The sequence below is a fragment of the Bombina bombina genome, chromosome 1, assembly GCF_027579735.1.
Source record: "Bombina bombina isolate aBomBom1 chromosome 1, aBomBom1.pri, whole genome shotgun sequence".
In the NCBI taxonomy this organism is placed as follows: Eukaryota; Metazoa; Chordata; class Amphibia; order Anura; family Bombinatoridae; genus Bombina; species Bombina bombina.
In genome coordinates, this window is record NC_069499.1 from 193,076,272 (window position 1) to 193,101,511 (window position 25,240).

At 42.4% G+C, this 25,240-nt stretch overlaps 1 protein-coding gene across 3 annotated transcripts in view; it reads left to right on the forward strand.

Moving 5' to 3' along the window:
* The window catches only part of MIDEAS (mitotic deacetylase associated SANT domain protein), a 233,592-nt gene that overhangs the window by 153,748 nt on the left and 54,604 nt on the right, over positions 1 to 25,240 (forward strand). For all 3 annotated transcript variants that reach the window (XR_008400071.1, XR_008400072.1, XM_053697805.1), the window contains exon 3: positions 17,357 to 17,641. Coding sequence is in view for 1 of the 3 variants with exons in the window: in XM_053697805.1 (XP_053553780.1) it covers positions 17,357 to 17,641 (285 nt within the window). In the remaining 2 variants the exon portion in view is untranslated. The remainder of the gene's footprint in view (positions 1 to 17,356; positions 17,642 to 25,240) is intronic.

The following is a 25,240-nucleotide window of genomic DNA, read 5'->3' on the forward strand; positions in this document are numbered from 1 at the left end:
TTAACTCCAGAATATTTATTGGGAGGAGTTTCTCCTCCTGAGTCCATGAACCCTGAGCCTTCAGGGAGTTCCAGACTGCACCCCAACCTAGAAGGCTGGCATCTGTTGTTACAATTGTCCAATCTGGTCTGCGAAAGGTCATACCCTTGGACAAATGGGCCCGAGATAACCACCAGAGAAGAGAATCTCTGGTTTCCTGATCCAGATTTAGTAGAGGGGACAAATCTGTGTAATCCCCATTCCACTGACTGAGCATGCATAATTGCAGCGGTCTGAGATGCAGGCGCGCGAATGGCACTATGTCCATCGCCGCTACCATTAAGCCGATTACTTCCATGCACTGAGCCACCGTGGGGCGCGGAATGGAGTGAAGAACACGGCAAGCATTTAGAAGTTTTGATAACCTGGACTCCGTCAGGTAAATTTTCATTTCTACAGAATCTATTAGAGTCCCTAGGAAGGAAACCCTCGTGAGAGGAGATAGAGAACTCTTTTCTTCGTTCACTTTCCACCCATGCGACCTCAGGAATGCCAGAACTATCTCTGTATGAGATTTGGCAATTTGAAAGCTTGACGCCTTTATCAGGATATCGTCCAGGTAAGGAGCCACCGCTATGCCTCGCGGTCTTAGGACCGCCAGAAGTGAGCCCAGAACCTTTGTACAAATTCTTGGGGCTGTAGCCAACCCGAATGGAAGAGCTACAAATTGGTAATGCCTGTCTAGAAAGGCAAACCTCAGGAACTGATGATGATTCTTGTGAATCGGAATGTGAAGGTAGGCATCCTTTAAGTCCACTGTGGTCATGTAATGACCCTCTTGGATCATGGGTAAAATGGTTCGAATAGTTTCCATCTTGAATGACGGAACTCTGAGGAATTTGTTTAGGATCTTTTAATCCAAAATTGGTCTGAAACAGATTTGAATAAAACCCCTGTCCTTGTTCCGTCCGCGGAACTGGATGGATCACTCCCATTACAAGGAGATCTTGTACGCAGCTTAAGAATGCCTCTTTCTTTATCTGGTTTGCAGATAATCTTGAAAGGTGAAATCTCCCTTGTGGAGGAGAAGCTTTTGAAGTCCAGAAGATATCCCTGAGATATGATCTCCAACTCCCAGGGATCCTCAACATCTCTTGCCCACGCCTGGGCGAAGAGAGAGAGTCTGCCCCCTACTAGATCCGTTGTCAGATAGGGGGCCGCTCCTTCATGCTGTCTTAGAGGCAGCAGCAGGCTTTCTGGCCTGCTTGCCCTTGTTCCAGGACTGGTTAGGTTTCCAGGCCTGCTTGGATCGAGCAAAAGTTCCCTCTTGTTTTGAAGCAGAGGAAGTTGATGCTGCACCTGCCTTGAAATTTCGAAAGGCACGAAAATTAGACTGTTTAGCCTTTGATTTGGCCCTGTCCTGAGGAAGGGTATGACCCTTACCTCCAGTAATGTCAGCAATAATTTCTTTCAAACCAGGCCCGAATAAGGTCTGCCCCTTGAAAGGAATGTTGAGTAATTTAGACTTTGAAGTCACATCAGCTGACCAGGATTTGAGCCATAGCGCCCTACGCGCCTGGATGGCGAATACGGAATTCTTAGCCGTTAGTTTAGTCAAATGAACAATGGCATCAGAAACAAATGAGTTAGCTAGCTTAAGAGTTCTAAGCTTGTCAACAATTTCAGTCAATGGAGCTGTATGGATGGCCTCTTCCAGGGCCTCAAACCAGAATGCGGCCGCCGCAGCAGTGACAGGCGCAATGCATTCAAGGGGCTGTAAAATAAAACCTTGTTGAATAAACATTTTCTTAAGGTAACCCTCTAATTTTTTATCCATTGGATCTGAAAAAGCACAACTGTCCTCAACCGGGATAGTGGTACGCTTTGCTAAAGTAGAAACTGCTCCCTCCACCTTAGGGACTGTCTGCCATAAGTCCCGTGTAGTGGCATCTATTGGAAACATTTTTCTAAATATAGGAGGTGGGGAAAAGGGCACACCGGGCCTATCCCACTCCTTACTAATAATTTCTGTAAGCCTTTTAGGTATTGGAAAAACATCAGTACTCACCGGCACTGCATAGTATTTATCCAGCCTACACAATTTCTCTGGCACTGCAATTGTGTCACAGTCATTTAGAGCAGCTAATACCTGCCCAAGCAATACACGGAGGTTCTCAAGCTTAAATTTAAAATTAGAAATCTATGAATTAGGTCTCCCCGATTCAGAGACGTCACCCACAGACTGAAGCTCTCCGTCCTCAGGTTCTGCATATTGTGACACAGTATCAGACATGGCTCTTACAGCATCTACGCGCTCTGTATCTCGTCTAACCCCAGAGCTATCGCGCTTGCCTCTCAATTCAGGCAATCTGGATAATACCTCTGACAGGGTATTATTCATGATTGCAGCCATGTCCTGCAAAGTAATTGCTATGGGCGTCCCTGATGTACTTGGCGCCATATTAGCGTGCGTCCCTTGAGCGGGAGGCGAAGGGTCCGACACGTGGGGAGAGTTAGTCGGCATAACTTCCCCCTCGACAGACCCCTCTGGTGACAATTCTTTTATAGATAAAGACTGATCTTTACTGTTTAAGGTGAAATCAATACATTTAGTACACATTCTCCTATGGGGCGCCACCATGGCTTTTAAACATAATGAACAAGTATCCTCTGTTTCAGACATGTTTGTACAGACTAGCAATGAGACTAGCAAGCTTGGAAAACACTTTAAAGCAAGTTAACAAGCAATATAAAAAAACGTTACTGTGCCTTTAAGAGAAACAAATTTTGACAAAATTTGAAATAACAGTGAAAAAAGGCAGTTACACTAACAAAATTTTTACAGTGTATGTAACATGTCAGCAGAGCATTGCACCCACTTGCAAATGGATGATTAACCCCTTAATAACAAAAACAGAATAATAAATGACAAAAACGTTTTTTAAACACAGTCACAACAACTGCCACAGTCTACTGTGATTGTTACCCTCCTCAAACACGACTTTGAAGCCTTTTGAGCCCTTCAGAGATGTCCTGTATCATGCAGAGGGAAGCTGAATGTCTGTGTCAGTATTTTTAGCTGCACAGAAAAGCACTAAAATAGGCCCTTCCCACTCATATTGCAACAGTGGAAAGCCTGTTACTAGGCAAAAATCAAGCCAGCCATGTGGGAAAAAAAACTAGGCCCCAATAAGTTTTGTCACCAAACATATATAAAATCGATTAACATGCCAGCAAATGTTTTATATTACACTTTTATAAGAGTATGTATCTCTGTTAATAAGCCTGATACCAGTCGCTATCACTGCATTTAAGGCTTAACTTACATTAATCCGGTATCAGCAGCATTTCTCTAGCAAATTCCATCCCTAGAAATATGTTAACTGCACATACCTTATTGCAGGAAAACCTACACGCCATTCCCCCTTTGAAGTTACCTCACTCCTCAGAATATGTGAGAACGGCAGTGGATCTTAGTTACTTCTGCTAACATCATAGAAATCACAGGCAGATTCTTCTTCTAATGCTGCCTGAGATGAAACAGTACACTCCGGTACCATTTAAAAATAACAAACTTTTGATTGAAGTTAAAAAACTAACTATAATACACCACTCTCCTCTTACTACGTCCATCTTTGTTGAGAGTTGCAAGAGAATGACTGGATATGGCAGTGAGGGGAGGAGCTATATAGCAGCTCTGCTGTGGGTGATCCTCTTGCAACTTCCTGTTGGGAAGGAGAATATCCCACAAGTAATGGATGATCCGTGGACTGGATACACTTAACAAGAGAAAGGTATCTCTTAATTTTTTTTAAGCATATTTACATATGCTGCTTTCTAGGATCCACCCTTAGCCCCCAACCTCCCTGATCCCCCCCCCCCTCCAAACAGCTCTCTAACCCTCCCCCTCTACCTTATTGGGACCCATCTTGGGTACGGGCAGCTGTCTGCCAATACCCAGTTTACAAAAAAATTGGGTTTTTTTTGTGTGTTTTTTTTCTGTAGTGTAGCTCCCCCCCACAAAAGGCCATCCACCCACCCCCTGCAAGAAACCTTATATATAATTTATTGAAATTCCCACCCCCCTTTTTCCCACTTTGCAGAATAAAAGTTTTCCGTAGTGTAGCGGTTCCCACTCGCTCCCGCCCCACCCCCTCCCCCAGTGTATGCACGCAAGCGTACGTGCCCCCGGTCTCGCCCCCTCTTCCATCATCAACTCATCGATGGCCGCCCACCCGCCTTCCACGTCAGCTACCACCCACCAACGATTGTGGCCTTCGATGTCTGGAGCAGAGAGGGCCACAGAGTGGCGCTCTCTGCATCGGATGGCCAAGGATGGTTATTGCAGGATGCCTCAATATTGAGGCATCACTGCAATAACCGGAAAGCGGCTGGAAGCAATTAGGATCGCTTCCACCGTTTTCCAAGACCGACAACGTGCAGGTTACGTCCTCGGTCGCTAAGTGGAGGACGTACCCTGCACGTCGTCGGTCGTTAAAGGGAAATGAAACACAAAATTTTTCTTTTGTGATTTAAATAATGAGTACAATTTTAAACAACTTTCAAATTTACTTCTTTTATAAAATGTGCTTCATTCTCTTGGTATCCCTTTTTGTTGAAGGAGCAGCAATGCACTACTGGGAGCTAGCTGAATACCTCTAGTGAGCCAATCACAAGAAGCAAGCATGTGCAGCCACCAATCAGCAGCTAGCTGTCAGTAGTGCACCGCTGCTAATGAGCTGCCTATGTACGCTTTTCAACAAAGGATACCCAGAGATAAAAGCAAATTACATTCTAGATATAACTTTTTGAAAGATGTATAAAATGGTAAGGTCTATCTGAATCATGAAAGATGTTGGATTTCATGTGCCTTTAACTGGAATGAGATAGGGAAAAAATGAGCAATAGTTGGGGAAGAAAAAATAAAATAGTGGATTATTAATCCACTATGTATAGTCATAATTGATTGAGTCTTCTTTCCCTGTAAATTTTCCTGTACCAGCTATGTGCTATACTGTGAATACTTAGATCGGGATAGGGGCTTATTTACGTCTGGCTTTGATTGGTGTTGTAAATTGTACAACTCTGCAAATTACTTATTTTAAATGCTTTTAAACGTTTTTGAGCAACCCCCCCCCCCCCATGAAATGCTTAATTGTTGGTATGTATTATGAATATACAATGTCCCTTTAACTGTTTGATGACTTGTAAATTGAACCAACCTTTACATCTGCATCTGTTTATAGTCAAGTTTTTTTCTTTATTTGTTCTAAGTACAGAGGTTTTTGTAATGGTAACTTGTCAATGCTGAGTCAGATAAATATTTGTAAATTAGAATGTTTTATAATTGTTTGAAGCTTCACGTGGTTATGAAATTTGTATCAGATTATAAATATGGTGGACTGGTTGGAAATCGTCTAGGGGCAAATGCATATTTTATTAATATTATTTTCCTCTGTGACTGCAATGGACTGATGGGAGGAAAGTGCAAGAAAAAAATGTTAAAGGGGCAGTCAACCTACAAAATAATGTTATATAATTCTGCACATAGTGCAGAATTGTATAACATTAAATAGCTAATTTACCTTTATTTAGTCATTTGAAATAGCTGCTTTTCCTGTTGCAACCACCACCTATTCTGAAAATGTCAATACTGCATTAATGGCTACAGAAAAGCTATGTAAACAAGAGACTTAAAAAAAAAATCAGCCTCTCAGTGGGGATGGGAGAAAGAGACCAGCTCTTTTTAAAGGGTGTTTCTGAACATTAACACAATTAACTTTTCTGCTGATTGCCCGAGTACAATGTAATTTTAATTATTGCTTCAGAATATCAATTTAAAGGGGCAGTAAACCTACAAAATAATGTGATATAATAATGCATATAGTGCAGAATTATATAACATCTTAGCGCAAACTTTATGCATCATAATATTGCAGCTAAAATTTGATTATAAAAGAGGATTTTTCAGACCGCCGGTCTTGCTCTATTGAGTGGGTCTGGTTTTCCCCCTGAGCGCATCTGGGCAGCTGTCTAGTCACAGCCCGGCCCGATCGCGCCATTACACTCAATGTAGCTAGCTCCCGCTATCAGACAGAGCAGGAGCGAGCTACATTGAGTTTAACGGCGCGATCGGGCCGGGCTGTGACTAGACAGCTGCCCAGATGCGCTCAGTGGGAAAACCAGACCCGCTCAGTAGAACAGGAGTGGCGTTCTGAAAAATCCTCTCTTATAATCAAATTTTAGCTGCAATATTATGTTGCATAAAGTTTGCGCTAAGATGTTATATAATTCTGCACTATATGCATTATTATATCACATTATTTTGTAGGTTTACTGCCCCTTTAAATTGATATTCTGAAGCAATAATTAAAATTACATTGTACTCGGGCAATCAGCAGAAAAGTTAATTGTGTTAATGTTCAGAAACACCCTTTAAAAAGAGCTGGTCTCTCTCTCCCATCCCCACTGAGAGGCTGATTTTTTTTAAGTCTCTTGTTTACATAGCTTTTCTGTAGCCATTAATGCAGTATTGACATTTTCAGAATAGGTGGTGGTTGCAACAGGAAAAGCAGCTATTTCAAATTACTAAATAAAGGTAAATTAGCTATTTTGTAAACAATTTAATACACACCATCAGGTAAGATGGCTAGTTGGGAACATTGAAGCTAAGAACATTTTACAGTACCCTGTTCCTTTAACTGGTCTAATTAATTGCAACATGTAATGTTTTGCTTTACTGACCCTAGATGACTGTGTTTAACTCCATGTCACTGGCATGGGTTACCACTCCCACCTCTGCCTGTCAATCTGTCACGGACAGGGTTAATTAATTCTTACCACTATTATCACACAATTAAAAAAATAAAAAGATTAACAGAAACCCTAAACTTACAAATTAGAATGTATCTTTGTAAACTCCTAATAATCCTTTTCAGATGGTTCATTTCTTGCTGTATGAGTGGCAGTCTGTGTTAAAGTCAACTATTTTATACCTGCTTCAGGTCACATGACCTACCCCAGGTGGTAGTTGGATACTGCTCACGTTACAGTGTTTTGCACAAGTCTGGTTTGCTTCTTGCTTTGCAGATATTGGCCCTAGGGAAAAAGATAAACAACCCGGGAATATACTGTGTGGCTACTACATGAAACAGTATGTCCTACAATTTTTCATGACTGGATTACCAATCCATAGCTCATCGGATAGCTGCTTTTTCCAGCACCTAAAATATATTTATGGATAACTATAATGTTTTCTGGAAAGAGTTATGGGCATATTTAATATTGCTGGATATATATAGTTATTATTAAGTGACCCTAGAGGCTGTAGTCACATCTCAACTATCCCCCATACTAAAGTATTCCGTTTGAAGCAGTTAGATGGCTGTGAAATCAAAATTAAAACATTTGGTTGCCCCTGTAGTTCCTGCACTAATCCCCTAGAAGCTGGTAGGAGAACTCATGCACTTTGCATGGCACCCTACAAAGGAATTAAATACACAGGTAAAGTTGTACTCTTGAGACTCCCAAGCAACAAAAATGCCACATAGCAACAGCTGAACATCACTAATGACTGCACGTGTTCTGCAGTACGTGCTACTCCTGAGCAGGATGATGTACTTAGCAGTTGGTAAGAGATCATTGCATTCAAAGCTGCTGCAGGAACACCCTTTTTTAAATGTATACAGAAGGAGAAGCACTTAACTAGAAACGAACAGCAGCTCAGTAGCTTGTTCTATGGCGAGTTACTACCTGGGAGCAGCCTTTTTTAGCCCAATTGTGCTTTTCACAGAGGAGAACTTTCCTATAGTATATCAGTCTGATCCAGCCTAACAAGGTCAGTTCAGCCCCGAAAAGCAGCCGTTTCTCCTCTGAACAACCCCAGACAATGGTGCAGCCATATCCCTCTAAGCACATTGGGCAGGCAGTCCACGTCCAATAATCATTATACAAATACATATTGTGCTAAAAGAGGCTTCTCCTAGGCGGTAACTCACCATAGAACAAGCTTCTGAGCTGTTGTTCGTTCTTGGTAGAGCGATTCTTCTTCTGTGTGTATTTGAAATATTACCCTGGGGAAGACTCCCTAAGGGTGATGGGAGAAACCAGACGTGGACTCCTTGCCCAAAGGCTGCATCTCACCGACTAGGCCCAAAGAAATGATTGTCTGGGGTTGCCATGTTCCTTTTTCAGAGGAGGATTGCCTGGTATTTTGGGGGCTGGACTGACCTTGTTAGGCAGGATCAGACTTTATTTACTTTAGCCTAAAAGAGATTGTTCCTGAGTGGTAACTTGCCATTGAACAAGCTACTGAGCTACTGTTTGTTTCTGGTAGTTCGCTTCTCTTTCTGTGTGTACACCCTTTTAAATGGGCTGGGCTCTCTCTCACTCCCAAATAGGTTTGCCACCTCGGCCATGTTTTCCTGGACACTTATGAGTTACACATGCTGCAGGGTGAGCAGGGGGAACATGTATTGTGCTTTTCATCAGCACTATTCATGAGATGTCCAGAGGCACAATACATGTTCCCCCCCATGCACACCCTGCAGCATGCGTAACTCATAAGTGTCCAGAAAAACAGGGCAGAGGTGGCAACCCTACTCCCAACCCCACTGGGGGTTAATTTGTTCTGCTTCTTGCTGCATAACTTTTCTGTGGGAAATACTGCAGTATTTTTAGTACATGTGGTGGTTTCAACAAACTAAATAAAGGTAACTGAGCTAATTGTAAACAGTTTAACACGCTCCGGCAGGTAAAATAGCTTAATGGGGGGAGAACATTTTACAGTACAATATCACTTTAACCCCTTTGCTACTGGGACTTTCAGAAAGAACTTGCCCAAAATCCTGGAGAATTTTTTTAGCATTTTTGCTATCACTCCATTTAAACGCAAACAGAGCCTTGTTTTTTTTATGTACCAGTCAAAACTATATATATATATATTTTTTTTTTTTTAAGTAGACAACCAAAGGTATTGATCTAGGCCCAAAATGATCCTCTTTGTTCAGAAATAGCAGACATACATGGCTTTGTCATTGCTTTTTGTTAAATAGAAGGCCACAAATTGCAGCTGCGCACCCAAACAGCTTCCCCCCCCCCCCCCCCACACTGGTCACCATCATCTTAGGTACTGCCAGTTCCATATGCAGGCAGATAGATGCCTGGAGCTCAGGAACTCCAGCTCTTGGCTGTAACTTTATAGCTTCCTGCAGCTCTGACGTATACGGTACAATAGGCAAAGTACTGCATGACATATATACGTCATATTCGGTTAAAGGGGTTATCTTTTGTTGAAAAGAATGCATGTGCACTAAATGGCAGCAGTTTTGAAAGAATGGTAGAGAGCAGTAGATGGTAGCACTATTTCCTGTCATGTAGTGCTCCAAACACCTTCCTAGGTATCTGTTCAACAAAGAATACCATAGGAACAAAGCAAATTTTATCATTGAATAAATTGGAAATGTTTATAAAATAGTATGCTCTGCCTAAATTGCAAAAGAAAATGATTGGGTTGATATCCCTTTATCCCAGGGTTTAAACACATTAGTTACAGCTAGTAATGTATAAATTACAGGTTATAATGATTTAGAGAATTTGTGCATTAGAATCTCCCTTTAAGTGATGGTTTCTAGAGCTAATGGAAGTTGATTAAATCAGGGGCAAATTTGACTAAGAAGTTACTACAGCCTCTCCAGCTTTCCTGGTCTCACAGCCTCAACAGTTCACATAATTTTCAGTACAACTCCCTAAATGACTATAGAAGACCTCTGAGGGAATTGCGCCCAGTGTCATAAACACTCAAGTGAAGCAATAAAGTGCCCAGCAATAACCTTTCTCCGTTTTGTTCAGGAATGCCGAGTCCTTGCAGTTACCTGACACGAACACCGTCATTATGCGCTGGCTGCTTTAGAATGTGAGGGCAGTGACCGAACCTCTTGAAGGCTAAAAATAGAGAGGGAATGGCACTTGAATGCAGTGGATGTGTTGGAGGATGTGTTTTTGCAAGCCTCTGGCAATGGGCCAGTAACAAATAAATAAGTGTGGATCTGATTAAATAACCTTGTTTGCAATGTATGGCATCGTCTTACTTAGCCGTGTAAAATGGCGCCACTTTATAAGTAATACAAATAATAATAGCATTGTAGACGCACATTTCAATTAAAGGAACTTTGTACTGCAAAATATTCTCCTTCCAATGATTTATTTTACCTACTGGAGTGTATTAAATTGCAAACAGCACCTTTACCTTTTATTTTGCTGCTTTTGTCTGTTGAAAACACCACCTGTACTGAAAATAGGAATATTGCTGTAGTCTCGGAAAAAAGCTGTGTAAACAGGAGATAGCAGCATAAATTAACTTCCAAATCAGGCTAAAATAGATTTTTTTTCAACTTAAATAGCTGTTTCTCCAACATAGGTGTGTCCGGTCCACGGCGTCATCCTTACTTGTGGGATATTCTCTTCCCCAACAGGAAATGGCAAAGAGCCCAGCAAAGCTGGTCACATGATCCCTCCTAGGCTCCGCCTACCCCAGTCATTCTCTTTGCCGTTGTACAGGCAACATCTCCACGGAGATGGCTTAGAGTTTTTTAGTGTTTAACTGTAGTTTTTATTATTCAATCAAGAGTTTGTTATTTTAAAATAGTGCTGGTATGTACTATTTACTCTGAAACAGAAAAGAGATGAAGATTTCTGTTTGTAAGAGGAAAATGATTTTAGCAACCGTTACTAAAATCCATGGCTGTTCCACACAGGACTGTTGAGAGGAATTAACTTCAGTTGGGGGAACAGTGAGCAGTCTTTTGCTGCTTGAGGTATGACACATTCTAACAAGACGATGTAATGCTGGAAGCTGTCATTTTCCCTATGGGATCCGGTAAGCCATTTTTATTCAGACAGTAAATAAGGGCTTCACAAGGGCTTATTAAGACTGTAGACTTTTTCTGGGCTAAATCGATTCATATATTACACATATTTAGCCTTGAGGAATCATTTAATCTGGGTATTTTGGTAAAATAATATCGGCAGGCACTGTTTTAGACACCTTATTCTTTAGGGGCTTTCCCTAATCATAGGCAGAGCCTCATTTTCGCGCCGGTATTGCGCACTTGTTTTTGAGAGGCATGACATGCAGTCGCATGTGTGAGGAGCTCTGATACATAGAAAAGACTTTCTGAAGGCGTCATTTGGTATCGTATTCCCCTTTGGGCTTGGTTGGGTCTCAGCAAAGCAGATACCAGGGACTGTAAAGGGGTTAAAGTTAAAAACGGCTCCGGTTCCGTTATTTTAAGGGTTAAAGCTTCCAAATTTGGTGTGCAATACTTTTAAGGCTTTAAGACACTGTGGTGAAATTTTGGTGAATTTTGAACAATTCCTTCATACTTTTTCGCAATTGCAGTAATAAAGTGTGTTCAGTTTAAAATTTAAAGTGACAGTAACGGTTTTATTTTAAAACGTTTTTTGTACTTTGTTATCAAGTTTATGCCTGTTTAACATGTCTGAACTACCAGATAGACTGTGTTCTGAATGTGGGGAAGCCAGGGTTCCTTCTCATTTAAATAAATGTGATTTATGTGACACTGAAAATGATGCCCAAGATGATTCCTCAAGTGAGGGGAGTAAGCATGGTACTGCATCATTCCCTCCTTCGTCTACACGAGTCTTGCCCACTCAGGAGGCCCCTAGTACATCTAGCGCGCCAATACTCCTTACTATGCAACAATTAACGGCTGTAATGGATAATTCTATCAAAAACATTTTAGCCAAAATGCCCACTTATCAGCGTAAGCGCGACTGCTCTGTTTTAGATACTGAAGAGCATGAGGACGCTGATGATAATGGTTCTGAAATGCCCCTACACCAGTCTGAGGGGGCCAGGGAGGTTTTGTCTGAGGGAGAAATTTCAGATTCAGGGAAAATTTCTCAACAAGCTGAACCCAATGTGATTACATTTAAATTTAAGTTGGAACATCTCCGCGCTCTGCTTAAGGAGGTATTATCCACTCTGGATGATTGTGAGAATTTGATCATCCCAGAGAAACTATGTAAAATGGACAAGTTCCTAGAGGTCCCGGGGCTCCCAGAAGCTTTTCCTATACCCAAGCGGGTGGCGGACATTGTAAATAAAGAATGGGAAAGGCCCGGTATACCTTTCGTCCCTCCCCCCGTATTTAAAAAATTGTTTCCTATGGTCGACCCCAGAAAGGACTTATGGCAGACAGTCCCCAAGGTCGAGGGAGCGGTTTCTACTTTAAACAAACGCACCACTATACCCATAGAAGATAGTTGTGCTTTCAAGGATCCTATGGATAAAAAATTAGAAGGTTTGCTTAAAAAGATGTTTGTTCAGCAGGGTTACCTTCTACAACCAATTTCATGCATTGTCCCTGTCACTACAGCCGCGTGTTTCTGGTTCGATGAGCTAGTAAAGGCGATCGATAGTGATTCTCCTCCTTATGAGGAGATTATGGACAGAATCCGTGCTCTCAAATTGGCTAATTCTTTCACCCTAGACGCCACTTTGCAATTGGCTAGGTTAGCGGCAAAGAATTCTGGGTTTGCTATTGTGGCGCGCAGAGCGCTTTGGTTGAAATCTTGGTCAGCTGATGCGTCTTCCAAGAACAAACTCCTTAACATTCCTTTCAAGGGGAAAACGCTGTTTGGCCCTGACTTGAAAGAGATTATCTCTGATATCACTGGGGGTAAGGGCCACGCCCTTCCTCAGGATAGGTCTTTCAAGGCCAAAAATAAACCTAATTTTCGTCCCTTTCGTAGAAACGGACCAGCCCCAAGTGCTATGTCCTCTAAGCAAGAGGGTAATACTTCTCAAGCCAAGCCAGCCTGGAGACCAATGCAAGGCTGGAACAAGGGAAAGCAGGTCAAGAAACCTGCCACTGCTACCAAGACAGCATGAAATGTTGGCCCCCGATCCGGGACCGGATCTGGTGGGGGGCAGACTCTCTCTCTTCGCTCAGGCTTGGGCAAGAGATGTTCTGGATCCTTGGGCACTAGAAATAGTCTCCCAAGGTTATCTTCTGGAATTCAAGGGGCTTCCCCCAAGGGGGAGGTTCCACAGGTCTCAATTGTCTTCAGACCACATAAAAAGACAGGCATTCTTACATTGTGTAGAAGACCTGTTAAAAATGGGAGTGATTCATCCTGTTCCATTAGGAGAACAAGGGATGGGGTTCTACTCCAATCTGTTCATAGTTCCCAAAAAAGAGGGAACGTTCAGACCAATCTTAGATCTCAAGATCTTAAACAAGTTTCTCAAGGTTCCATCGTTCAAAATGGAAACCATTCGAACAATTCTTCCTTCCATCCAGGAAGGTCAATTCATGACCACGGTGGATTTAAAGGATGCGTATCTACATATTCCTATCCACAAGGAACATCATCGGTTCCTAAGGTTCGCATTCCTGGACAAGCATTACCAGTTCGTGGCGCTTCCTTTCGGATTAGCCACTGCTCCAAGGATTTTCACAAAGGTACTAGGGTCCCTTCTAGCGGTGCTAAGACCAAGGGGCATTGCAGTAGTACCTTACTTGGACGACATTCTGATTCAAGCGTCGTCCCTTCCTCAAGCAAAGGCTCACACGGACATAGTCCTGGCCTTTCTCAGATCTCACGGATGGAAAGTGAACGTGGAAAAGAGTTCTCTATCTCCGTCGACAAGGGTTCCCTTCTTGGGAACAATAATAGACTCCTTAGAAATGAGGATTTTTCTGACAGAGGCCAGAAAAACAAAACTTCTAAACTCTTGTCGGACACTTCATTCAGTTCCTCTTCCTTCCATAGCGCAGTGCATGGAAGTAATAGGTTTGATGGTAGCGGCAATGGACATAGTTCCTTTTGCGCGCATTCATCTAAGACCATTACAACTGTGCATGCTCAGTCAGTGGAATGGGGATTATACAGACTTGTCTCCGAAGATACAAGTAAATCAGAGGACCAGAGACTCACTCCGTTGGTGGCTGTCCCTGGACAACCTGTCACAAGGGATGACCTTCCGCAGACCAGAGTGGGTCATTGTCACGACCGACGCCAGTCTGATGGGCTGGGGCGCGGTCTGGGGATCCCTGAAAGCTCAGGGTCTTTGGTCTCGGGAAGAATCTCTTCTACCGATAAATATTCTGGAACTGAGAGCGATATTCAATGCTCTCAAGGCTTGGCCTCAGCTAGCAAAGGCCAAGTTCATACGGTTTCAATCAGACAACATGACGACTGTTGCGTACATCAACCATCAGGGGGGAACAAGGAGTTCCCTGGCGATGGAAGAAGTGACCAAAATCATTCAATGGGCGGAGACTCACTCCTGCCACCTGTCTGCAATCCACATCCCAGGAGTGGAAAATTGGGAAGCGGATTTTCTGAGTCGTCAGACATTACATCCGGGGGAGTGGGAACTCCATCCGGAAATCTTTGCCCAAATTACTCAACTGTGGGGCATTCCAGACATGGATCTGATGGCCTCTCGTCAGAACTTCAAGGTTCCTTGCTACGGGTCCAGATCCAGGGATCCCAAGGCGACTCTAGTAGATGCACTAGTAGCACCTTGGACCTTCAAACTAGCTTATGTATTCCCGCCGTTTCCTCTCATCCCCAGGCTGGTAGCCAGGATCCATCAGGAGAGGGCGTCGGTGATCTTGATAGCTCCTGCGTGGCCACGCAGGACTTGGTATGCAGATCTGGTGAATATGTCATCGGCTCCACCATGGAAGCTACCTTTGAGACGAGACCTTCTTGTTCAAGGTCCGTTCGAACATCCGAATCTGGTCTCACTCCAGCTGACTGCTTGGAGATTGAACGCTTGATCTTATCAAAACGAGGGTTCTCAGATTCTGTTATTGATACTCTTGTTCAGGCCAGAAAGCCTGTAACTAGAAAAATTTACCACAAAATATGGAAAAAATATATCTGTTGGTGTGAATCTAAAGGATTCCCTTGGGACAAGGTAAAGATTCCTAAGATTCTATCCTTTCTTCAAGAAGGATTGGAGAAAGGATTATCTGCAAGTTCCTTGAAGGGACAGATTTCTGCCTTGTCTGTGTTACTCCACAAAAAGCTGGCAGCTGTGCCAGATGTTCAAGCCTTTGTTCAGGCTCTGGTTAGAATTAAGCCTGTTTACAAACCTTTGACTCCCCCTTGGAGTCTCAACTTAGTTCTTTCAGTTCTTCAGGGGGTTCCGTTTGAACCCTTACATTCCGTTGATATTAAGTTATTATCTTGGAAAGTTTTGTTTTTGGTTGCAATTTCTTCTGCCAGAAGAGTTTCAGAATTATCTGCTCTGCAGTGTTCTCCTCCTTATCTGGTGTTCCATGCAGATAAGGTGGTTTTACGTACTAAACCTGGTTTTCTTCCAAAAGTTGTTTCTAACAAAAACATTAACCAGGAGATAGTCGTGCCTTCTTTGTGTCCGAAACCAGTTTCGAAGAAGGAACGTTTGTTGCACAATTTGGATGTTGTTCGCGCTCTAAAATTCTATTTAGATGCTACAAAGGATTTTAGACAAACATCTTCCTTGTTTGTTGTTTATTCTGGTAAAAGGAGAGGTCAAAAAGCAACTTCTACCTCTCTCTCTTTTTGGATTAAAAGCATCATCAGATTGGCTTACGAGACTGCCGGACGGCAGCCTCCTGAAAGAATCACAGCTCATTCCACTAGGGCTGTGGCTTCCACATGGGCCTTCAAGAACGAGGCTTCTGTTGATCAGATATGTAGGGCAGCGACTTGGTCTTCACTGCACACTTTTACCAAATTTTACAAGTTTGATACTTTTGCTTCTTCTGAGGCTGTTTTTGGGAGAAAGGTTTTGCAAGCCGTGGTGCCTTCCATTTAGGTGACCTGATTTGCTCCCTCCCTTCATCCGTGTCCTAAAGCTTTGGTATTGGTTCCCACAAGTAAGGATGACGCCGTGGACCGGACACACCTATGTTGGAGAAAACAGAATTTATGTTTACCTGATAAATTGCTTTCTCCAACGGTGTGTCCGGTCCACGGCCCGCCCTGGTTTTTTAATCAGGTCTGATAATTTATTTTCTTTAACTACAGTCACCACGGTATCATATGGTTTCTCCTATGCAAATATTCCTCCTTAACGTCGGTCGAATGACTGGCGTAGGCGGAGCCTAGGAGGGATCATGTGACCAGCTTTGCTGGGCTCTTTGCCATTTCCTGTTGGGGAAGAGAATATCCCACAAGTAAGGATGACGCCGTGGACCGGACACACCGTTGGAGAAAGCAATTTATCAGGTAAACATAAATTCTGTTTTTTTCTCATTGAACTTCACAGTCACTCACAGCATTTAAATTACTAACTAGTAGGCTTTTTGTGTAGAGAGAGAGAGAGATTACATGAGCAGATCTGCACTTTCTGCAGGGCCAGCCCAATTAAATGGGCCTAAATATTATGTGAGAAAATAAACAGCAATATTTAAATTAGTCATATCTGCTTAAAGGGACAGTAAAGTCAAAATTAAACTGGATTGGATAGAATACAGAATTTTAAACAACTTTCCAATTTACTTTAATTATCAAATTTGCTTAGTTCTCTTGGTTTCCTTTGTTAAAGAGTAATCCTATGTGAGCTCAGGAGCATGCACGTGTCTTTATTTAGCCAGCTGGCAGCAGTGTTTGCAATAATATTTATAGCAATGTTATATATAGTTGCAAACAATGCTGCCTTAGACTGCTGTACACACATGCACAGTCCTAAGCTCCTATTCGCCTATCTAGGTTTACTTTAAACAAAGGATCTCAAGAGAACAAAGCTAATTTGATAATAGAAGTAAATTGGAAAGTTGTTTAAAATGGCATGCTCTATCTGAATCATTCGTTTGCCGTTACTGTCCCTTTAAACTACACATTTACTATCAATGTAAGTAATGCATTGTTAAATATTTTAAGAAGTTGTGTTTTTAGCAATATTTGCATTGTTTTGCAGTCTAAGGACATACTCCTTTGTAAAGCTTTTTAAATAAATGACTTGTTTAAAGAATGAAAAATAAGGGAAATAATAAGGAAAAGGGAAACAAGTTATGAAAATTATATTGTATTTTTATTACACATATAAACATTTTGTATTACGATTGCAAAGTGTTTAATTTACCTTTTAAATTATAAGAAAAGCCCACAAAATAATGAAGGTGTTTTTTTTTTCTAATTTAAACATTTTATGGGGATCACATTTTCAGTTTAATGGCCTCTAACTGGTCCTTGTTCAACTTCAAATGAATGAATATTTAGAACTTTATTTAAAAGTTGGTTTTAACCATCAGAATCCCTTCTCAGCTAATCCGTATGCTAAGGTGGTATTATAGGTAGGGTCTTTGATTTAGTAGTTTTTATTCTAGCTTTTTATTATTGCCTTTCTACACAGGATGCCAGTGCTGCAGGAGACAAGAAGAATAACCAAACTTCCAAAAGCGCTGCAGACTTTGCGGGTGGTTCACCCAGCAAGCGACCTAAGGGAGAGGGGGATTTAAGACCTCTTGTAATGCCAGTGTCTGTACCAGTGAAAATGGGTGTAGGGAAAGAAAAGGCTGAAAATGGAAGAACACAGATTGCCGTCGTGCCTGACAGAGACTGTGCAACAGCTAAGCCTTCTGTTATAGTGACCCGGCACAGAGCCGGCCACACAGGAATCCCCGAACCGTCATTACAGGTAAGGTGTAGAAGCCTACTGGGATTTATGTGTTATGTGGCGTTTGTTTTTATGTACATCAGGGGTCGACAAATTTTGTTTAAAATGTAGGATCCAGTAAAAAGATTTATTAGGCAGTCATACTTTTAGGAGCCAGACAGTGGTATTTGTATAGAAATTTGGAGAATAACCCAAAACATTAGGAGCCATGGGTAAAATTCTAGGAGCCAGTGTCTACCTGGCTCCTGGTTTTGTCGAGCCCTGATGTACATGCATTTTTATTTTCTTGTTTTATAATGATGTTAAAGGGACATTAAAACCAACAATTTTATTTCCTGTTTTAAGCGGCATACGTACATATGCTGCTTGTGCCCAGTGCCCACACATGCAGACACAACACTTGCACATCTGGCTGTGATGCTCATTTTATCAATGATTACCAAGTTTGCCTCAGACAAATGACCACTGACTCCCTGAGCTGGTGTAGTGATTGGTAAAAGGTGTACTGGGAATGTGCTAATGCAAGTATATTGCTAAATGCCTCTGTTCGAAACTGAAACACAATCATGTAATTTCACTTTTATTATTATTATTATTATCATTCTCAGTTATTTGTAGAGTGCAAACAGGTTCCGAAGCGCTAAACTGCCATGTCCCTTTAATGGGAAGGAATTTTTTTACAGTACAATTCATTTCACTTTTATATGATGATAGACGCAAGTTTCCATTGAATATATTATAAACTAAGGCTTGGCTAATCCAGGGAGCCATGGAACCACAATTTCTTAATTATTCTACATACATCTGTTTATAAACACATTGATTTGTTATAAAAATGTTTGCCTTGATCATGAAAGGGACATTAAATATTGTATATGTGTAAAATGTTATTTTAAAAATATAACACTGATATATATATATATATATATATATATATATATATATATATATATACACGGTGAGTCCACGGATCATCTAATTACTATTGGGAATATCACTCCTGCCCAGCAGGAGGCGGCAAAGAGCACCACAGCAAAGCTGTTAAATATCACCTACCTTCCTTCCCACCCCAGTCATTCTCTTTGCCTACGTTAGAGCAAGGAAGTGGTAAAGTTTAGGTGTTGGAAAGAAGATTCTTCAAGCAAGATTTTATTATTTTTAAGCAGTGCAAGATTGTTCTGCTTGGTCCTAGGGTGTAGCCGTAGTCCATATCAGTCTCTTCAGTAGAGCAGTGGTGGCTTTCAAGCAATGGGAACTTGTGGGGGAAAATCCTCACTGCGCCTCCCATGTAGTTAATGCTGCCCTAATACTGAAAGCCTGAGTAAGATTACTCAGTCATTATCTCTTTTTCCACAGGTCCATGTGAGGGAGAAGACCTCTCAAACCTAGTGAGCTGCCTTGCTGCCTGGTAGATCTCTGAGGTAAGTGCCGAGTTTAATTTTTCTGGGAAATGCAGAAAAAATTGGGCACTTTATTACCTTTTAAAAATGGGACACTAGACTTTCTCCTTTATGATTGGGGGAACATATAATCATAATGGCAGGCACTGGGGCTGAGGAGTATTAATGGAGGCTCATGTTTGGGTGGTTTTCACTGCTCCCGGCGGCTTGACTATAAGATAAACATTTTGCTGACCGGGGGGTTAATTTTTTAGACGCCCACGATGGGCGGGACTAGCTGAGGCAGCAATTGTTGTTGCACGCCTTTTCCCCTTCACTTCCTGTGATTGGAGGGGTGACTAGGTCAGATATCAGAGTTTTCAGACGCAGGGAAAGCTCATGATAAACGCTTAATACCGCGTTGTTAGTACCGGACAGCTTTTCCGGATGCTTCTACTGAAGGAATACTATCCGGTGTCAGCAGGGCAGGTAGGCACCTCAGCAACGCTAAGCTGAGGTGTAGAGGTTGTCCGGAGTGTTTGTGACTGTTTTACCTATTTCTGCTGCAAAAAATAAAAAAGTTACGTTTTAAATTTGTTTATTTAGTTGTAATTTGTTCCATTTTGAGTTAAGATGGACCAAGAGACCCAGCAAAATGTTACTTGTTCTTTATGTTTTGATGCTAATGTGGAACCACCAATCCCTTTCTGTTCCTCATGTATTGAGAGAACTTTGAATTACAGGGATAGACTTTTTTTCTGAGCCAACCTTGTCTGTTCAGGAGTCTAATGACAATGTTCAATATATGCCACAGTTTTCTCCTCAAGTGTCCCAAGTATCGCCCACACATGCAGTGCCCTGCGCTTCTTCTCTAACTCCGCCTGGAGTTACGTTGCAAGACTTCGCTAGCCTCATGTCCTCTGGGGTATCGGATGCGTTGTCTGCTTTTCCTATGCTGCAGGGAAAGCGCAAGAGGAAATGTAAAGAATCAGTGAGTAAAACTTTTGACACAGTCGTGGCTATCTCGAATGTTCCCTCCCAGAAATCTGAGGAGGAAGACACTTCGGTAGCATCTGAGGGTGAAATCTCAGACTCAGACAGTGTAACTCCTTCTGCTGATGCTGAAATTGTATCCTTCAGGTTTAAGCTGGAACACCTCCGTTTGTTACTTAAAGGGACAGTCAAGGCCAAAATAAACTTTTATGATTCAGATAGAGCATGTAATTTTAAACAATTTTCCAATTTACTTTTATCACCAATTTTGCTTTGTTCTCTTGGTATTCTTAGTTGAAAGCTTAACCTAGGAGGTTCATATGCTAATTTCTTAGACCTTGAGGGCCACCTCTTTTTAGAATGCATTTTAACTGTTTTTTACCACTAGAGGGTGTTAGTTCACATACTTCATATAGATAACACTGTGCTCATGCACGTGAAGTTATCTGGGAGCAGACACTGATTGGCTAAACTGCAAGTCTGTCAAATGAAATGAAATAAAGTTCCTGTACCAAATCGTGCGACCGATTATTGCTAGGTATTCCTTTTTCTCCAGCCCCTATTTTTAAGAAGATGTTTCCTATTGCTGACTCTATCAAGGAGTCTTGGCAGACGGTTCCCAAGGTGAAAGGGGCAATTTCCACTTTAGCTAAGAGAGCCACTATTCCCATAGAGGATAGTTGTTCCTTTAAAGATCCTATGGATAAGAAGTTAGAGGGGTTGCTCAAAAAGTTGTATGTTCACCATGGTTTACAATGGCAACCAGTGGTGTGTATTGCTACCGTCACTAGTGGGGCGGCATACTGGTTTTATACGTTGTCTGATTCTATTCAGATAGACACTCCCCTTGAAGAGATCCAGGATAGGATCAAAGCTCTTAAGTTGGCCAATTCCTTTATTACGGATGCTTCCCTACAGGTTATCAAGCTGGGAGCTAAAATTTCTGGGTTTGCCATACTGGCCTGCAGAGCCTTATGGTTGAAATCCTGGTCTGTGGATGTATTGTCCAAGTCTAAGCTTTTGGCAATTCCTTACAAGGGTAAGACCTTGTTTGGGCCAGGATTGGCGGAGATTATTTCCGACATTACGGGAGGAAAGGGCCATTTTCTCCCTCAGGATAAGAGGAATAAGCAGAAGGGACGTCAGAGTAATTTTCGTTCCTTTCGAAACTTTAAGGGTAAGCATTCCTTTCCCTCTACAAAACAGGAACAGTCCAAGCCTTCCTGGAGGTCCAACCAGTCTTGGAACAAGGGAAAGCAATCTAAGATGCCCGCTACTGACTCAGTCAGCATGAAGGGTCTGCCCCCGATCCGGGACAGGATCTTTTGGGGGGCAGGCTTTCCTTCTTTGCTGAGACGTGGGTTCGGGATGTTCAGGATCCCTGGGCAGTGGACATTGTGTCTCAGGGATACAAACTAGAGTTCAAGACCTTTCCTCCCAGGGGCAGGTTTCTGCTCTCAAGATTATCTGTAGATCAGATAAAAAGAGAGGCGTTCTTACACTGTGTTCGAGACCTTTCCGCTCTGGGAGTGATAGTTCCTGTTCCACTACAGGAACAGGGTGGAAGTTTTTACTCCAATCTATTCGTGGTTCCCAAAAAAGAGGGAACTTTCAGACCAATTCTAGACCTCAAAAGTCTAAACAAGTTCCTCAGAGTACCGTCCTTCAAGATGGAAGCTATTCGTTCCATTCTTCCCTTGGTTCAAGAGGGTCAATTCATGACAACAGTAGATTTAAAGGATGCGTACCTGCATGTTCCCATACACAGGGACCATCACAAGTTTCTAAAGGTTCGCTTTTCTAAACAAACACTTCCAGTTTGTGGCTCTTCCATTCGGCCTTGCCACAGCTCCCAGAATTTTTTCAAAGGTCCTGGGATCTCTGTTGGCGGTGCTCCAGTTTCGGGGGGTCGCAGTGGCACCTTATCTGGACGACATCCTGGTTCAGGCTGCCATCCTTTCATCAAGCGAACTCCCACATGGAGATGATGTTATCCTTCCTGCGATCTCTCGGATGGAAGGTGAATCTAGGAAAGAGTTCCATAATTCCAGCTACAAAGGTAGTGTTCTTGGGATCCATAATAGACTCCCTATCGATGAAAATATTTCTATCAGAGGTCAGAAAATCAAAGATCTTCAACTCTTTTCTGGCCCTTCAGTCCTCTCCTCGGCTGTCAGTGGCTCAATGTATGAAGGTCTGATGGTAGCTGCCATGGACATCCATTCCGTTTGCCCGTTTTCACCTAAGACCTCTGCAGTTATGCATGCTAAGTCAATGGAATGGGAATTATGCAGATCTGTCTCCGCGATTACAGCTAGATCAGGCAACAAGAGATTATCTTCTTTGGTGGGTGTCTCAAGATCATCTCTCCCAGGGAACCTGCTTTTGCAGACTCACCTGGGTGATTGTGACAACGGACGCTAGCCTGCTGGGATGGGGAGCAGTCTGGGGCTCCCTAAAGGCTCAGGGGACATGGACTTGGGAGGAGTCTGTTCTCCCCATAAACATTCTGGAGCTGAGGGCAATCTTCAATGCTCTTCTGGCCTGGCCTCAGCTTTGGCCCGGTTTATCAGGTTCCAGTCGGACAACATAACTTCGGTGGCTTACATCAATCATCAGGGGGGGGGACTCGGAGTTCCTTGGCCATGACAGAGGTAGCCAAGATTATTCGGTGGGCGAAATCCCACAACTGCTGTCTATCTGCAATCCACATTCCAGGAGTGGACCATTGGGAAGCGGATTTTCTGAGCACACAGACCTTTCACCCGGGGGAGTGGGAACTCCATCCGGAAGTGTTTTCCAGCTTGATTCTCAAATGGGGACAGCCAGATCTGGATCTCATGGCATCTCGTCAGAATGCCAAACTCCTGAGGTACGGGTCGAGGTCGAGGGATCCTCAGGCTGTACTGATAGATGCGCTGGCGGTCCCTTGGAATTTCAGTCTTGCATACCTATTTCCTCCGTTCGCTCTCCTTCCTCGAGTCATTGCCCGAATCAAACAGGAGAGGGCGTCGGTAATCCTCATTGCACCAGCGTGGCCTCGCAAGATCTGGTATGCAGACCTAGTGGACATGTCGTCTCTCCCTCCTTGGAGACTTCCACTGAGGAAGGACCTTCTACTTCAGGGGCCCTTCCTTCACCCAAATCTAGTTTCTCTGAAGCTGACTGCTTGGAGATTGAACGCTTAATTTTATCTAAGCGTGGTTTTTCTGAGTCAGTCATTGAGACCATGATTCAGGCTTGGAGAAGGGATTATCGGCAAGTTCTATGAAAGGTCAAATATCTGCCTTGTCTATTTTGTTACATAAATGTCTGGCGGATATACCGGACGTGCAATCCTTTTGTCAGGCCTTAGTCAGAATCAGGCCTGTGTTCAAACCTGTTACTCCTCCCTGGAGTCTTAACCTTGTTCTTAGAGTTCTTCAACAGGCTCCGTTTGAGCCTATGCATTCCCTAGATAGTAAGTTATTATCTTGGAAAGTTTTGTTTCTTGTTGCAATTTCTTCTGCCCACAGAGTCTCAGAACTCTCGGCGTTGCAGTGTGAATCCCCTTATCTTATTTTTCATTCTGACAAGGTAGTTCTGCGTACTGTTGGGTTTCCTTCCTAAGGTTGTTTCGGATAGAAACATTAATCAAGAAATTGTTGTTCCTTCTTTATGTCCTAACCCTTCTTCCCATAAAGAGTGTCTGTTGCACAATCTTGATGTGGTGCGTGTGTTGAAATTCTATTTACAGGTGACTAAGGAGTTTCTCCAGTCGTCTGCTCTATTTGTTGTCTTCTCTGGGAAACGTAAGGGTCAGAAAGCTACGGCTACTTCTCTTTCTTTGTGGCCGAAGAGTATAATTTGTTTGGCCTATGAAACTGCTGGACAGCAGCCTCCTTAGAGAGTTACAGCTCATTCTACTAGGGCTTTTTCCGCTTCCTGGGAATTCAAAAATGAAGCTTCTGTGGAACAGATTTGCAAGGCTGCAACTTGGTCCTCTCTACACACTTTTTCAAAATTCTATAAATTTGATACTTTTGCCTCGGCTGAGGCTTCTTTTGGAAGAAAGGTTCTTCAAGCAGTGGTGCCTTCTGTTTAGGTTCTCTGTCTTGTCCTTCCCTTATCTGTGTCCTCTAACTTGGGTATTGATTCCCAATAATAATTATATGATCTGTGGACTCACCATGTCATTAGAAAGAAAACCAAATTTATGCTCACCTGATAAATTTATTTATTTCTTGACACGGTGAGTCCACGGCCCACCCTGTTTTTTTAAGACAGGTTTTTGTCACGTTATAAACCTCAGGCACCTCTGCACCTTGTTGTTTCCTTTCTCTCCTTTACTTCGGTCAAATGACTGTGGTCGGAGGGAAGAAAGGTGGTATTTAACAGCTTTGCTGTGGTGCTCTTTGCCGCCTCCTGCTGGGCAGGAGTGATATTCCCAATAGTAATTAGATGATCCGTGGACTCACCGTGTCAAGAAAGAAAGAAATTTATCAGGTAAGCATAAATTTTGTTATATTCATTATTTATTTTTGACGGATTTTACAGTAAAATGCTTTTGAAATGTGCTTGTTTCATTCCCCCTGGCAAGGCTTGTGTTATAGTTTAGTGTTCTAGTGTCCAGTCTCTTACATTCTACACAGAGATTTTTTATTTACATCAGACCACATTTGCCTCTATCTGGTCTCAGTATAGCAGACCAGGTATTGTGTGAACCATCCTTCTTTTTTAATGACAATGACCCTGAACTGATGTTGATTGGCAAAATCTTGTACATATTGCTGACAGTGCGCACAGGTGTTTTTGAATGCAGCGCTAGATTGCTGTTATAAAATGATTTGTACAGCACGATGTAAATTGCATTTTGCAGCACCTATTTGGGTGTGTACTGTTTGTACATTCAATGTGCTTTTGAAAAGCATATTTTATTAAAGGGATATTAATCCCAATTTTTTTATTTCATGATTCAGATAGAGCATGCAATTTTCCTCCAATAAGCAAGCGCAACCCAAACCAAATATGGGCTGGCTCATAGAAAGTTGCTTTAAATTGCCTGCTCTATCTGAATCATGAAAGTTTAATTTTGTCTTTAGTGTCCCTTTAAGCACTGTCCTTTTATAATTTCACCATTGCATACAGAAATGGAGGTTAATCCCCTTAGAGAAATACGCACCTCAGAGTTTGAAATGTGCCTTTAGATCATTCTATCACTGACGGATAGTTTTAGTTCATCTCACCTGAGCATAGAACTTTAGATCAT